This window comes from Myxocyprinus asiaticus, chromosome 24 (genome assembly GCF_019703515.2).
Source record: "Myxocyprinus asiaticus isolate MX2 ecotype Aquarium Trade chromosome 24, UBuf_Myxa_2, whole genome shotgun sequence".
Lineage (NCBI taxonomy): Eukaryota > Metazoa > Chordata > Actinopteri > Cypriniformes > Catostomidae > Myxocyprinus > Myxocyprinus asiaticus.
In genome coordinates, this window is record NC_059367.1 from 19,947,174 (window position 1) to 19,964,168 (window position 16,995).

The 16,995-nt window shown below is 37.9% G+C and overlaps 2 protein-coding genes across 2 annotated transcripts in view; one reads left to right on the plus strand and one right to left on the minus strand.

The window, feature by feature from the left end:
- LOC127414958 (monocarboxylate transporter 5-like) overlaps positions 1–4,905 on the plus strand; it is a 31,615-nt gene extending 26,710 nt beyond the window's left edge. The window contains exons 11-12 of the mRNA XM_051653377.1: positions 501–594; positions 1,704–4,905. Coding sequence (XP_051509337.1) covers positions 501–594; positions 1,704–1,909 — 300 coding nt within the window. The 3' untranslated portion in view covers positions 1,910–4,905. The remainder of the gene's footprint in view (positions 1–500; positions 595–1,703) is intronic.
- A 110-nt stretch (positions 4,906–5,015) lies between these two features.
- On the minus strand, positions 5,016–15,095 carry LOC127414947 (RNA-binding protein 15-like). The gene is made up of 2 exons (XM_051653359.1): positions 9,267–15,095; positions 5,016–7,812 (listed from the first exon to the last, which is right to left on the minus strand). Exon 1 carries the CDS (start codon positions 14,959–14,961, stop codon positions 12,397–12,399), a length of 2,565 nt encoding a protein of 854 aa, XP_051509319.1. The 5' UTR covers positions 14,962–15,095; the 3' UTR covers positions 5,016–7,812; positions 9,267–12,396.
- Between the last annotated feature and the right edge of the window lie 1,900 nt (positions 15,096–16,995).

The following is a 16,995-nucleotide window of genomic DNA, read 5'->3' on the forward strand; positions in this document are numbered from 1 at the left end:
TTTAAACACTGTGTCTATATGGCGCTATAAAATATCCTGTTTGTTTCTAGTGGCCCGTCCAGCCTGACACAACAACATTGACTCAACCAGCAGGGATATCTGTTCGATCAACAGCAGACTAAGAGCATATTTGGAAGGCTATTTGAAAACAAGCGTTTATTTTTGCAATTCTGTTCCGTGGCGCAGAAATGACACTTTACCAATATTACAAAACAAAAAGTCTCTGTGTTAAATCATGTCAGAAAATGGGTTTATTAAACTTTTCTTCCACCAGCTGGCTCTTGTTTAGTCCATAGCAGAGGGTTTTCTTCAAAACCCTCAATTTATTTTATTTTTTCTCAGAAGAAATGACTTTTTAAAAATAACTTTTTTGTAATGTTCAGTATCATCAATGTCCATGTTCAATCTTGAAATTTTACCAACCAAAAAGTCTATTGCCAAGACAGAGAAGTCTCCATATGATTGTGAATTTCATAAACTTCCATATTTGTGTTTTCAAGGTGGACTTGGTGGGTTCTGAAAAGCTGAACAACTCGATGGGTTTCTCCATGTTCTTTGTGGGGCTTGGCTGTCTAACAGGTCCTCCTCTGGCAGGTATGAGTGGTTTGGAGGAGGGCCAAGATCATAAAGAGATAAACTTTAATAGGTGAACCTAGCCGTGATGTCACAAAAAAAGTGAATAATTGAAAGCTAAAGAAAAACTTGGCCAGTCCTGGTAATGTGTAAAGCAAACCTGCCTCTCTCTCTCTCTCTCTTTCTCTGTGTGTGTGTGTGTGTGTGTGTGTGTGTGTGTGTTTGTTTGTGTGTGTGTGTGTGTGTGTGTGTGTTTGTTTGTGTGCGTGCATGTGTTTGTGTTCAGAGGATGTTAAGGGTGCACAGTTTCATATTTCTTGGAGTAGAGTGCATATGGGAGACACATTACCTCATCCAAAAATAGGATTACCTACCTGGTTAGATTCAAAACATTTTGAAGTAGCACTAAGCAGCAATTTGTTTGTTGGTTTGATCATTTGTTTGGAGGATAGTACAAAGATTTAGTTTATCTTATTAACTGCTATTTATTAACAATATACAGTATAGTCACAAATACTACAACATTACAGGATCTCTTTATGTGGAAAACATGTCAACAGCTCTAAAGAGAGGTAAAATTCTTGGAAATGCAAGTCTCCTTTCAGAGGGGCCTCTTTAGGATGGCGAGTATAGACCTTGCCTTGAACTCTGTAACACGGTTATGCTAACATGAACCATCTTGTCAGGGCCCCCCTCCACAATCCCCCGCCCCCCATAAATAATGAGCAGCCAGTGAAGCAAAACTGATTTGACTACTCAACCCAAGGCCGTGACCTGGTTGCTTTAATTCACCATAGATTGTTTCTTTCTTCTTAAGTGTATCCAGTAACAAAACAGGTGTGTGGATGTTCTAGGTGAAAACTAAAAAAAGTTTTCCCCATCTATCAGTCATAATATGTGTTAGGTTTCTGACTGATCTCACAAGTGTATTGTGCAAGACAGCATCCATCTTAACCTACTTGGACAATGTTGCTAGTTTAGTGGTGGACAAAAGCAGAAAACACCATTATTTTTGCAATTCCATTTGTTGATGCTGGTGGTGCTGAAAAAACACACTCCACCTTTAAAAAAAACATTACATATGTCAAGACTGTGATACGTGTCTAATGCTTTGCGTTTTACTCCTGAAGGCTTCCTGTATGACTACACTCAGACCTACGACTGCTCCTTCTATCTAGCAGGTGTGTGTTACCTGTTATCATCAGTTTCTCTTTTCCTGGAGCCTGTGGCGAGACGCTGGCAAGCCAGAAAGAAACGACTGGAGACTCTGAATGAAGAGTTGATTAGGAGTAATGGCTGTTTCTGCCCAATACCTCAGAGAAATGGTGTCGTATAAGAAAAGGAATGAACTCTAAGCCATCTCAGTTTCCATCACCCTCCGAGGACTGAACGGAAAAGGACCTGACCTGAACTTTTTGCTGGACCACAGCATGGCAAAAATGTATGTTCATTTGAATGCAGAGATTTCTTTATGACCAACACTATATTAAACAAAATGTTCACCCACAAATAAAAATTCTCTCATTTACTCATCTTCATGCCATCCCAGATGTGTATGACTTTCTTTGTTCGGCAGAACACAAAGAAGATTTTTAGAAGAATATCTCAGCTCTGTAGGTCCACACAATGCAAGTAAATGGTGGACAAAACTTTGAAGCTCCAAAAAACACATAAAGGCAGCATTAATCTAATACATATTGTTTTAATCCATGTCTTCTGAAGCGATCCAATCGGTTTTGGGTGAGAACAGGCCGAAATATAACTCCTTTTTCCCTATAAATCTTGACATCAGCAGTCTTGGCCATCATGATTTCAAGCTTGATTGCACTTCCTAGCACCATCTAGCGCTCTGAGACTGCAGATGTAAAGATTTATAGTGAAAAAGGAGTTACATTTTGGTCTGTTCTCACCAAAAACCAATTGATCGCTTGAGAAGAAGACATGGATTAAACCACTGAAGTCTTATGGATTACTTTTATGCTGCCTTTATGTGCTTTTTGGAGCTTCACATTTTTGGTCATCATTCACTTGCACAATTTCACTGTCGATCTACAAAGCTATTGTTCTAAATAGATTTTCTTCTAAAAAAATATTTTTTGTGTGTTGAGCTGAATAAAGAAAGTCATGCACATCTGGGATGGCATGAGGATGAGTGAATTTAATTTTTTTTATATATAAATCAAATTGACTTCTCATGTCAAAGCACAATGTTAAGCATCCCTCGCTGCCACTCTTGTGTTTTCCTCATCTTTAAAGTCAATCAGACCAGCAAGAACAAAGTGAGGAGACTTTGTTACCATTGGAGCATTTGAGTTCTTTCACAGTTTAATTTCAGCACATAATCAGTCTAACATGGATCTTTCTTCAGAAAAATACTCAGATGCTTCCACTGTGATGATGGTATATCCCAGACCACAGAAGACATTAAGCCACAGCCACAATAAAAAAATGTATGAATGTCTTTGCATTATGTAACAATATAAAAACCAAGTTGTGCTTATTTTAAAAGAAATATAGCACAAACACATTTATCAAGCAAACATTTCACAAAAAAGTTCAAATTATCAATCAATATAAATGTATTGCTCAAAATGAAAAAAGTATTTGGACACTTTCTGGATGTCAAATATTATTTTCACCTGTGTGAACTTAAGGGGAGCTGACTTAATACATCCACCAAAATCACTTTGGGACCAGTTAACCAGTAAAATGATTCACACAAGTTGGTTCTAAGAAAAGAACTAGCATTTAGATGCCATTTGGTTTGATATTTTGTTATCCATTGCAAAGAAATGCATACATTTAAAATGTAAAGTAAGTCTCCAAAAGTGCCCAACTATTTTTGGGACCACTCTATACTAGAACTTAATAAGGAGAAAGTTGCATGTGTTCATTTACAAAAAACATATTTTGTCAAATGGTGGTAATAAGCCCATAAAGATGGCTGCAGGGCTGTCACATGAGGGTGCTTCCTTTGTCCAAATTTAATGCCTATATATTAACTGTTCATTTTGAGGTGGGGTAAAATGACTGACAGCAACATGGACAAACATGTATTGATGGATAAAATTTTTGGCATTAGTGCCCCAATTGGAAGATGTTTTGGATCTCAATATTCCAGACCTAGGCTTTTTCTTTTTTCTTGCTGGTGCCAAATCAGTCATACTGCTGTTCACTACTGACAACAACCAAGAAATTTGCAGCTGCATTCAGTTGCAAAAATTAGGACAGTTAACTTGTGGGTTCACATGTTGTGTACCTGTACTGGAGGCCCTGATGGTGAGAGTTTATATGGGGAATTATTTTATATAGTTTCCTATATTTCTGTCAGTTTAATTTTTACATTTTGGTACAACTCAATATCCTACAGTGCAACTACAGTATGTTTATCACCACTATTTGCCTTTGAACACAATGACAGTGTTAACTATCCTGTAATGAGAGTCAAAGATGGAACAGTGATATCGGCCTAATTAATGAATCTATGCATTACTGCATTTGAACTTGCAGACATATACACTAGTTTCAGCTCACACGTTGCAGTTCTGCCTGGTGGTGAGGTTCTATGTTAGCTACTGCTCTCTAGCGGCACAATGTACTGCCATTGGAATGCTGTACCAGTTAACACTGTAATTGTCCAGTTCTGGAATATCCAGTTCTTTCCTTTCATCAGCAAAGTCATAATTTTATAATGAGAGTGAGCAAAACACGCACAAATGCAACAATTTAACAAAATGGAAAACATTCTTGGAAAGCGTCTAATAGAAACATCACAAAGAATGAGTAAGGCATGCTCTGGGCATTGAAATAATTGTTACCTTAAATTGTTTTCAAGATTTGTGATGCATCCAGAAAGCTTTTCATTATTATCACTTTTGATTTATCAATAAAGACAGGGTTCTTTGGAGAAATGGTTTAGAAGTAAACTTGTATTTCAGTAATTTTTTATTAAGTCAAATGTTTGTAAACTCAAAAGCTAGCCTTAAGACAATTAAGGGGACATAATAACATCCTCTTAATGTCAGTGACAGAGATCACACCAGCTATAATGTACTGTTATCAAATTTAATCGTTTATGTTTTTACTTTTGTTGAAGGTTTTGGATTATTTTTGTTGACAACTCTCACAATTGTCAAGTTTTTCCACAACTGCAATTAAAGCAAGCAGTGTATTTGAAAGTCATCCTGTAAAGCTTTTTTTAATTCCTGGGAGATGTTCTCTTGGCTATAAAGGGCAAAGTGTAAGAACACCATGTCTGTCTCTATTACACCATGTCTATGTCTATCTCACCATGTCTGAACTCCATTAATTATCTTAAATATTGAAAGAAAATTATGCACTGACAAGTTGGGATTACTCGTGTGTATGTTGTGATTCTAAAGCACATTCATTCATTATCACAACTATTCATTCTTTTATCACAATATTACACAAAGTCAAAGTGGTGTAAAAATATACCTTTATTGAGAACATAGCATATACATCAATAGTTTTTAATGCAACATTCCAAATATATAAATATATATCATTAGAAGCCACTAGTATTAATATTAACCTACTCAATTCTAAAAATATAACAGCATAGCTTAAAAAACAAAATAGCTGGTACTTACAGAATGTGAGCTGTGATGAGGCCTGACACTCTTCACTCTTTTCATGCTTAATTACTGATGAATGGATAACAATAATGCAACACATGTTCTGTGGATATACAAAAGAAAATCATATGCAAAATGTGTAGGGAAATCTTAAAACTTAATCTCATGAAGGTATCACAACAACTTCTGACAAAATCATTGTTCTGTGAAAGTATAATAACTACATGCATGCTTTTTCAACTCTAGTAATCAAAGGCATGAGAGCAGAGGCTTATAAACAATAACAAATCATCTAACAGATGTATCTGAAGATGACCAACTGTGCTTTTAACACTCAGCAGGACACTCAAATCTGTCATCCTGGAAATTAGATCAGGACATCAGTTGAAAAACAGAATATATGCAGAATATGTGAGTGATGTTTCTTGCTATGGTGGGGGTTGGTGTTAAAACAATGAGTGCGGGTGATAAACAGATTTTTTACCATAAATCTCCACTTACATTGTCTAAATGTGAAAGTGAAAGTGGAGATTTATGGAAATAAAAAAACTAATCTTGATCTGTTTCTCACCCACACCATATCACTTCTGAAGATATGGATTAAACCACTGGAGTCTTATGGATTACTTTTATGCTGCCTTTATGTGATTTTTGGAGCTTCAAAGGTCTGGTCACCATTCACTTGCATTGTAAGGACCAACAGAGCCGAGATATTCTTCTAAAAAACTTAATTTGGGTTCTGCTGAAATAAAGTCATACACATTTGGGATGGCATAAGGTTGAGTAAATGATGAGAGTTTTCATTTTTGATAAACTTTATCATCAACAACTGACTCCAAGTGACAGATAAAGGTTGAACGAGTCTTATGGATCTTCTCCATAACCATTACTCTCCTCCAAAATAATTAAAAAAATTAACAGTGCAGGTATAATATATTCAGAATGAACTCTTTTAAGAGGAAATTCTGACTGTATTCAGTTACAAGAAGTAGTAGTCTTAGTAAAATCTGAGGGCAGAAAGCCTCTTGTGAAACCTGAATTAGCTTACAGAAATCATGTGGTAGCTTATGCAGAGGTTGTGAGAAAACTAAGCTACAACTAGGAACAATGAGCTAATGTTTTGGACTGTCGGACTTAATGTGGTCTTTTCATTACTTTGAGAAGTGGGTAGGGGACAGTGCCTGGGCTACACAAAGAGATTATGTAAATGAAGCCAGGGGAGGGGCTAGAGTGTTACCGTGGAGACCTACAGTTACCAAGTTACCAGGCCCATTCCATAGCATCTGAGAACAAGCCAGTCAGTCAGAACTGTGGTGCTACAAGAGAACATATTAGACTACAGCTGGGTGCCATGTTCAGTGCTGGGAGAGAACGGATTATTTGCATCGGTGTTAGAATTTTTTTGAATCATGTCAAACTGAAAAAAAAAAAGTTAAATATTGCAAAATAAATATATATTTTTATAGAAAATTATTCAAATTACATCAGTCATAAATGGATAATTATGAAATGTCCTGCTTTTAATGTTTGCTATGGTGCCCAAACCTTTTTGCAGAGAGAAAACTGATCTGCCAATTTCCTCATACCTTTGGTCAATAAATGAGTTGTGCTGAATGGATGTACTGCATACATCATATCTTTCCTTAAAATCAAAACTAATTGCAAAAGGCCATAAAAACAAAACATGTTTGTCAGATTATTAGGGACAGACAACCTCAGTTACCACTAACTTTCACAATGAAATTGAACTTTGACTAACTTTGACTACTTTTTTGTTGCACTGAACATAGTAATACAGTAGCAGAATTTTCATTTTTGGGTGAACCTCACACTGCTCAGACAATACAGGACACCGTGAGACCCAAACATTAACATCCCTGTAATTGTGATCGTGCCCCGATTATGTCCTTAGTACTCAAATAATCCCCCCACTACAGCAATAACAAAACACAGGAGAAAGTCTGTGAGCTTTAGACACTGCATTATAAATTTTAATGTAGAAATTATCTTAATTTCAATATAAGGAGTCTAAGGCTAATTACAATGCTTAAAGGCTAAATGTCAACTGTCAATGTCAATTTATAAAGCACGACTTAAAAACAACAGACTGTAGATCCATGTGCTGTACAATAATAAAGTATAAAACACTGTATTAGGATAATACCAGTGAACATACAACAATAAAACATGTATGATACTAATAATTAACTAAACTCTGTTGGACCAAATGCCACAGAAAAAAGATGAGTTTTCAGCTGTGATTTAAAAATGTATAAAGAAGGGGCATTTCTTATGTACAAGGGTAAGCTGTTCCAGAGTTTTGGGACGGCTACTGCAAAAGCTCTGTCACCCTTTTGCTTTAACCAAGACCTGGGAACAATCAAAGTTCTCTGTTCAGAGGACCTACGAGTCCTTGTGGGATTATGTAGCTGCAGTAGATTAGAAAGGTAAAATGGGTCTAAACCATTCAGTGATTTAAAAACAAATAATAAGGGCTTAAAATCAATTCTGTAGCACACCGCCAGCCAATGGAGAGAAACCAAGATGGGGGAGATATGATCTCATTTACGTGTACCCGTCAGGAGCCTAGCAGCAGCATTCTGAACCATTTGCAGACGAGACAATGATTATTGACTGACTCCTACGTAAAGAGAATGTCAGTTTTGTTAAGCTTTAATTGGTATGTACAGGTCTACACTCAAAACAAGAGTTTTAAGATTTACGCATTTCAATTTCATATCAAAATTTCATCAAATTTATCGGGTAATCTTTAACTAAATATTTTAAGTTTTATTAATTCAATTTAGTTAAAAATCACAATTCAATTTGATGGAATTTTATTAAAAATTGAATTGCATAAATCTTAAAAACAGGCTCATATATATATATATATATATATATATATATATATATATATATATATATATATATATATACATACACACAGTACTGTGCAAAGGTTTTAGGCACTTGGGAAAAAATTGTGAGTATGTCTAAAAATAATGCCATAAATAGTTTTCATTTATCAATTAACGTCATACAAAGTCTAGTAAACATAAAAAAGCTAAATCAATATTCAGTGTGACCACTGCCTTTAAAACAACCCCAATTCTCCTAGGTACACTTAGACATAGTTTTTCTGTTGGCAGATAGGATGTTCCAAGCTTCTTCTGTAATGCCACAGTTCTTCTATATATTTCAGCCGTCTCAATTGCTTCTGTCTCTACTTGTAATCCCAGACTGACTCAAAATTCAGTGGTATACTCTGTGGGGACTATGCCATCTGTTGCAGGACTCCCTGTTCTTCTATTCTATTTGCAAAAGGAATGTTTGGGAGTATAAAATGTATATTTCCTGTTGACACACTAAAACTGAAAATATAAATAACCATCTTAAGACCATCTTTAATATTTTTGAGAAACATCTTATGTGCATAAGACATTTGCACAGTACTGTGTGTGTATATATATATATATATATATATATATATATATATATATATATATATATATATATATATATATAAACATGTTAATATCAACTAACCATGAGCATTCTTATTGCCTAGAGTAACTAACCAATTCATTTGTTTAAAACTACAAGCACATTATCAGTTGTCTCAACCATTTAAATAATAATTTTTGGGGATAGTTCACCCAAAAATTTAGTCATTTACTCATCCTAATGTTCTCAACCCATATGACTTTCTTTCTTCTGTGGGACAAAAAAAGAAGTTATGCAGAAGGTTGTGGACTGACAGCCTCATTCACCATTTACTTTCATTGTATGGAAAAATAAAGATATACTGCAAGTGAACAGTGACTGAGGCAGTCAGTCTCTAACATTTTTCCAAACAATTTTTGTGTTCCATTGAAGAAAGAAATGAATGAGGCTTTGGAACAACATGAGGGTGAGTAAATAATTTCAGAATTTTGTGTGAATTATTCCTTTAAATATTCATATATTTCTGTATTTTTCTTAAAAATATTTATTTTTGGGAAAGGTTTCGGAAACTATGTAGACACATAAATGTCAAAATTACAACCAATGGTAAAAGTTCAAAACCTTATACTCTGTTGCTCACTTTAAACTTACCTGTACCAGGTAGACTTTGTGTCTAAAGCCCCAGTATGAAGCAAGTCCCAGTATGCCCCTTACTCACCACCAACACCAGAGCACTGGTCTGGATCCTCACATTTGCCCTTCATAGACATGAATGAGCAGCTGGTGTAGTGATGCAGCTGAATGGACTTCTTCCTAGCAAAGGAAGAAGGGTGGGTTCATTCTCTTCTGATGAGGCTCCTTGCAAGCAAACTTTGGTGGACTTCATATGGGCAGCGCAGCAGGAAATGTTTGATTTTCTTTCAGGGTTTCTTCATAACAGAAGGTCAATTTACCACGTAATGCTCATCTGGATGTCTTTTTAAAATTTGTTTCAGAAAATAAATGTTTAAGCAAGCAAAACTATCAAACTCGCTTCGAGACGAACAATTTTGAAGGCTAAAACGCTTTTCACTTTTCTAAATTGCTTTCCTCTCTGATCATGGAAATCCTCCTCCTTCACTGATTTCCAATGAAGCAAGACAAACTCGTATCAGAAGAAATCAAAGGATTGAATAAACAAATGCCTGCTCCTCTGAGAATTGGAAATCATTGTTACCAGGTTCGGTTGGCCTCTATCATGCTGGCGGTTGTGCTGGCAACGCATAGTGTGAAACAGCAGTGTGGCCGGCCATGTTACAGCAAGCCTGGATACTTCCAGCTGAGGTACACATATGGAAGCTTGAAACAGCAGGAAACAGCTGCCATGCCTGCGAGAATTCAACGACCCCAGCGAAGGTGCCGAAACAGATATTTCAGTTTAGATGAAGGTCTGCGCAAAGATCATCTCTCCACTGACTTTGTTCAACTCCGAAAACCGATCAGTGCTACATTCTCAACACTTGGCAGAACAGCCCCGTTCTCTCTGATCTGTTTGAGGGTTGGGGGCAGCAGAACCCCCAGTTAATTAGCATGTGTGGGAGCTCCAGGACATAAGGGTGGGAAACACAGATTAACAACAACATTGAGCAACAAAAGAGCTCTCTCCCTTTGCTCTCACAGCCATCCCTGATCCCGGGCCGAAAAACAAAGGGGAGAATTTTTGTTTCCTGAGCAGAAACAAGCAATTGAGCAACAATTCCTCCCGAAACACAACCGAAAAAAGCAGTGGCAGGCGTTCTTCAATTCATTTCCAACGAATAAACATTTCTCCCTCAAATGAAACAATTTATTGATAGCGTGATAAAATCAAATGAGGGGCCAGTGCACTTTTTGTGTGTGTACAAACAGCCACGTCAGAGCTTTGCAAGGAGTGAGTGACCGATTCCTCTTTTCCCCCAATCAAGAAATTAGGTAAACACAGCACAAATCAAGAGTGTCATTATTTCCGTTTAAATATGGGAACTGTAAGCACAAAAACAATTACACAAGCAGGTAGATGCTCTCTCTGTGTGAGTACACTAACACTAAATTGAAAGCTCTTGCCCTGTGCATCCAAAGGGCTCCTGAATCATTTCAAACAATCATTTCTGGATCCAGCCATGTGAAGTCCACTTGTGGAACGTCCATTTCCTGTCCTGTGAGGCTGTGACTGAACATACAGCATGTCCATTTATTCATGTACACAATCGGCTGTTTTTATATTGTTAAATAACCAACCAATCAACTTTTAAAACACAATTTAGTGGAACATAAAAGTCATACATGAAAGATGTTAGTTATTCATCGGATCAGTACACTGCAATTAGCTAAATAGACTAAGAAAACAAACTCAATTTTTTCAGGATATTAGAGAAAGCATAGACTGTTTTTTTAAAAACCATTTGAACAATGACACACCCAGAATCACAACATTTTGTATTATTTCAAACATAAATGGCCTTTCAACTAAAATCATACTAAAAATGTATGGTCTACATTATCAACTAAAGAATGCCAATAAAAGAAAATTTAGGACTGTCTTACAATTGTACAAGTCTTGGGGCTTGATGTTTTACATTTGTATGGTATCATTTACACATTAAGTTCCCAGTAATCTCATTGCTATATACGTGGCATTGAGTAAATTACGGGTGATGGTGATGAAATATCACATTATAGGCCATATGCACTTAACATTAACTTGAAAATCTTAATAAAGAGACCTTCAACAGCACTATCAACAATATAAACGTTAACTGATTATATCTGGTAAATTATGACAAACCTATAAAAAAAAATTAAAATAAAAAAAAAAAAAAAGGTTTTTACAAATAAAATCACCTTATGCAATCAAATGATTTTCTGACAATCAATTATAATTTAAACTGAGACATTTAACAACCTCACTTTGAAACCAGAATGCTTCATTCAAAATCTTTTGAAATGTAACCCAAAAAATATGGAAACAGTATGTCAGAATACCTCTTTCTTCTTTAAACACACAAGAATAACCTTGATGTTATACTTTGGTCTAAGGAGGGCTTAGATATATCTACTTTATAATCAAAATATGTTCAGAATTAAATTTTAATGTGGTAAGGGGATTTAAGGTGTTAACATTTAGCCTGTTTTCTACTTTCAATCAATAAAACACTGATGACATCTTCTTTTGGCTACATCTTTGTATATTAGCTAGACAGAACACTGGCATCAACATGCAGTTCAATGAGCATTTTTTAGTTCCCTACAGGACTATATACCTATATTACACTATCCATTGCAAAATAATGATTGTTCAAAGCATCAAGACACATGAACCCAAGTTGAACCCCTTAAATCAATTGATAACCACATAAATCAACATTCACAGAAATTATTTCGTACAAAGATGACTGTCTGCAGTCTGACTGAAAAACATGAAGTATAACTAGTTAAAGTGTTTCATGACCAATACCAAATTAAATGTTCCGTTTTGAATATGCCCTGTATAATTCTTTTTTTTTTTTTTGTATGCAGGGTACAACTTATCCCAAACTATACATCTGAAAAAACTTGCAACGTAAAACAAATATATTGCCATAGAGCTAAATTTTGCTATATGAATGGGCCTTAAAGTTTTTTTTTTGTTTTGTTGTTGTACTAGTTTGGCAGAACAGATAATAACATATGCCCTTTACTGTAATATCACTTCTGCTTTACACAGCATGCAATTAAGAGACATTTAGAGAAGCTTGTAGTTAACAATGCGTGTGTGTTATGATTGTTAAGATGCTCCTCGAACTATGATCATGACCAGGAAGTCCTCTTCTGTTTTGGCAAGAGCTTTCGCAGAAGAATCTAAGAACTGCTGTGAGAAATCACAGGGCGGAAATGCGTGCAGGACCCCAGTGTTGTCCTTATCTCTACTGGCCCCCACAGGTAAACTGATGACCCCAGCGGCCTGCTTTTGCTTCAAGTAGGAAACCAAGTTGCGCAGGGGCCTCTGTGTTGATGCTGCTGGATCTGAAGATGAAGTCTCCTCTGAGCTGCCTGGGACGGCCAGTAGAACCGCATACCCACCTGGGCCGGCGACTTTAATGCGGCGAGACACTTCATCGATCTTGGGCTGGTCGAGGCGAAGGCGTTGTGTGATGCGTAGCTGACTGACCTTGCTGCCTGTGCTGCAGTCAATAAGGAGACTGGTGGCAACGCTCAGATCCCCCTCCAGGAGGTGCATACTGGCTGGGAAGTTACTGTTCTTCAGGAGTAACATGCCATTCCAGGCCATGCTCAGCTTCCCACCAGCATCCTGCTTCAATGTCTGGTTGCTTTTGGAGCTACTCTCAGATCGGTCTCTCTTGGAGGCTCCTTTAGCTGAATCACCTGCTTTGCGCTTTTTCTCTGTTGGATTGGCAGCGATGTTGGACTCTGAGAGGCTGCTGCTGCTTTTGAGGCGTTTCTCACCGGGGGCTCGGTCCAGGCTGCTGCGGCTCTCTCGTGCTGGGGATGGTCGATCAACTCTCACTGGTCGCTCAGAGTCACTGAATCGCCCGTCGCGGCTGCTACCACCTGGGCTGCCCTCTAGGGAGGGTGGTCTCCGACGACGGGCCACCCACTCACTGCTGCTGTCAGGAGAGCACTCCAGATGTCTCCCATCCTCCATGAGGCGCCGTTTACGTGCAGGGTCCCTGCCTGGCAGCTCCCTCTCCAGAGACCACGCCTCTCGCCGTCGTTCACGCTCCAAGTGCTCAAGGGGCTCAAATGCAGGATTTCTTACACGTTCACGAATGGCGGGTGCTGGCCATTCAGCCCCAGCATACAGTTCTCGTTCTCTGAAGTGCAGTGGAGGTGGAGTCCTTTCTCTGACCCTGATGGACTCAGGGGTGGCACGATGGACGAAAGACTCAGCCACAATTTCATAGTGTTGCAAGGGCAAGGGCTGCAAGAACTGCTGCTGGTAGCGGTGCTCTGTGTCAGCAAAGTCCACCCTTAGCCTCCTGTCTGGACCACCGAGAGGAAAACCACGCATGTGTGTGCAAGCAGCCTGAGCGGCATCCAAGCTTTCATACTGAATATAAGCCCAAGTGTCCCCTTTTCTGTAGTCTATAGTCCTTATAGTTCCAAAGCGGTCAAATTCCCTCGCTAATGCAGTCAGAGGGACCCATGGTCCAAGACCACCCACCCACAGGCGTGTGGTGGGGGTCGCTTTGCCATATCCGATCTTTATGGGGTTTCGGCCAACAACTTTCCCAGACATGCTTATTTTTGCTCTATGGGCCATGTCCAAGTTCTCAAATTTGAGAAAGCCATAGGTGCTGCTTTGGCCACGAGTGGGTCTTTTAATGTCCACCTCAGTGATTGTCCCAAATCTTTCAAAAGCCCTCGTCAAATCGTTTTCAGTCACAGTAATATCCAAATTACCCAGAAACAGTGTGCGGTTGGCTCTCTGATCGTCCTCTGGAGAGATAAAGTCCTCCTCGCGGAAAGGAGTGGCCCGCTCTGCAATGTAAGCAGGCCTTGCCCTTGCTTCATAAAAGGCAAATTCTCTTTCCCTTTCAAGCTCTCTGGGTAAAGGAGGGGGTGGGGGAGGAGGAAGCCGACCGAGCGCAAGCTGCTGTAACCTGTAGTCTCTGTAGCCTAGGCCAGTTGGAGAGAGCGGCCTCTGCGTATGCAAATGTCTATGGCCTGCAACGACAGAAAAATGGTCTTTGTCAACCGGAGATCGACTTCTCCTCCTATTTAAATAGACAGCCTCGATTTTCAAAGGACGGTCGTACAGCACCAAGCGGCCTCGTGCGTGCTTTGCCGCCCTGGCATCATCCGGTCTCCTAAAGTTCACAAATGCAATTCTCTCGTCGTTGACTCGGCTGATTTTAACACTCACGTCACCAAATTTTTTGAATTCATGGAAAAGCCCATCCTCGATTTCCTCGTCGCTCAGTTGGGAGCCGAGCTCACTGATTTTTAAAGTTTTGTACTCACTTTCGTTGGTGGGAAGCGGGGCGCGCGATTCTCCGCGTGAGTTGCTGCGAGCGGCTGCCTCTAAAGACAGACTCGGCGCGTGATTCTTGCTGCTCGAGCACGCAACAGGGCTGGTGTAACCGTGGTTATTTCCAGTCCGACTGGAGACGTGTCCGTCAAAATCTCGGACATCTCTTTTGTCTCCGATCAAACTCCGTCTTGCAGACCCTCCTTCGCTTTTAGATGAACTATTGCCGTTGTTGCTTCCACCACCAGAAATCGAGATAACCCCCATTTTCTTACTGGTTGGGTGACTTCCTCCCCTATCTCGTATATCATCCAAGGCCCTTGAACGCTTTTTCACCGGCGACCGCTCTTTCCCCTTCATTTTAGATATCCTCAAGCTTTGCGCACCTAACTAAAAAAAAATGAACAATTATGATACCGCAATGTTGGCGAATTTAACTGAGAAATGTTATAACTTGTTCAATGTTCCTGCGGCAAAACAACCTCATTCGCCATCTTGTCAAGACTAAAGCATATCCCGCCCACCGACTTTGATTGGGTTGAAGCTCTGAGAAACGTCAACACTATTGGTTGTAGTGTCTGTCAATCAAGGCTGGCCGTACAGCGCCCAGTCTTGCTGTACACCATTTTAGCTCCAAAAGCTAAATATTTATCTTAGTCCCTTCATAAACATGAGTGTCATTCAACAAATTTTTCCTCAGTCATTGTGGAAATACACTGATATATATATATATATATATATATATATATATATATATATATATATATATATACATACATATATATATATATATATATATATATATATATATATATATATATATATATATATATATATATATAATATCAGTGTATTTCCACAATGACCGAGGAAAAATTATATATATATATATATATATATATATATATATATATATATATATATATATATACACTTCAGCGTTTTATTCTGTTTTTAAATCAAATTATAAATCCTTGTTGGTGGCAGAAAAATATTTTGAAATAAAAAAAATTTTTTAGATAGTATAGTCGACCATTAAAAGGGATTTTCCAACTTACCTTACATTTAGTTTAAGTTAAATTATTTATTATCTTTATAAAATGTGTGTGTGATAAAATAAACGAATAAAACGAACAAAAAATCTTGTAGTTCACTTTATGTCCAACAGATGGTGACCATTGCACGTTCCTCTGAGATGAACGGAAGTGTCATTTTTTTAGTTTAAACGTGAAAAACAGCATGTCTGCGTTATGCTGGATTTAGTTGTCAAAGAGGTTCAGCCTCATAAAATATATTTATTGTATAGAAAAATACGTTTTCAGAACGGTTATAACTGATTTTGTCTGCCAAGTAACCAATATGATGGTTTGCTGTATATCAGTATACAAAAAAAAAAAAAAAAAAAAAAAAAAAAAAAATGCAATGTAAAATACAAAGAATTAAGATATTTATTTACTTGAAGGCATTTAGCACACATTCTCATCCAGAGTGATTTACAAAAAGTGCTTTTGCTTCATATATGAGACTTGCGTGGTCAACAGACGACAAGCATGCAATTCAGAAAGTTATGCGCTAGGTACAAATATAGGTACAATTATAATCTAACACTATCAAATAGAAATAAACTCATTACGCCTAATATAAATACAATAGCCAGTACAATATATTGCTTACTTACAGACTTACTAGAAGGAAAATTCAACCGCTCACACATTTAAAACTTTTCTAATTGTCCTGCTGTAGGCCTTGTCAATAAAATAGCCCAGCCGGATCTCCTTAACTTTATATAGGCCTACACATTTCTACTCTAGTTTGGATTCATTTTAAATCATAATATTTCATGAATTTATGTCTCATATACGTGGTATGTCTATGCTAACACATCCTACAACATTTAGCACACTATGCTCTCTGTATTCTTCAACCCACAACATCCTGGTAGTTTCACTGTACTTCTCATCAATTTAATTTAATGCTTCTCTTGTGTTCCTGTATGTCTTTATCATATCCTTTTATCTGGGATTTAATCAGTTTGCATGTGTAGTGCTGGCTCCACTGTCTTAAAAGATCAGGCTGGAATTCGAAGCTATGGGTGTGGAGAGAGATTGTGTCAGCCTCCCTTTCTATCCTCTATTGGAACCACATGTCAGCTCTCTCAAAACTCGGCATGGTCCGCTAAACTGGCACTTAATGTGATCCAGCATTTCTGTCATTCTGTCTGCACAATGGAAAGAAGCATCAGAAAATGCTTGCCCCAAATCAACTGTCGATCTGTTCCCATTCAGAGAATTAAGAAAATGAGAGGAGTTTTGAAAATCCTGTCACTGCTGCTAGTCAGGTTTTTCATCTCAAACTATTTGGTCTTTCAGTATGTGTCATCCAGATTAAGTGAAT

Coding starts and splice junctions, on each gene's coding strand:
- LOC127414947 (XM_051653359.1), bottom strand. CDS start 14,961: ATGAAGGGGAAAGAGCGGTCGCCGGTGAAAAAGCGTTCAAGGGCCTTG.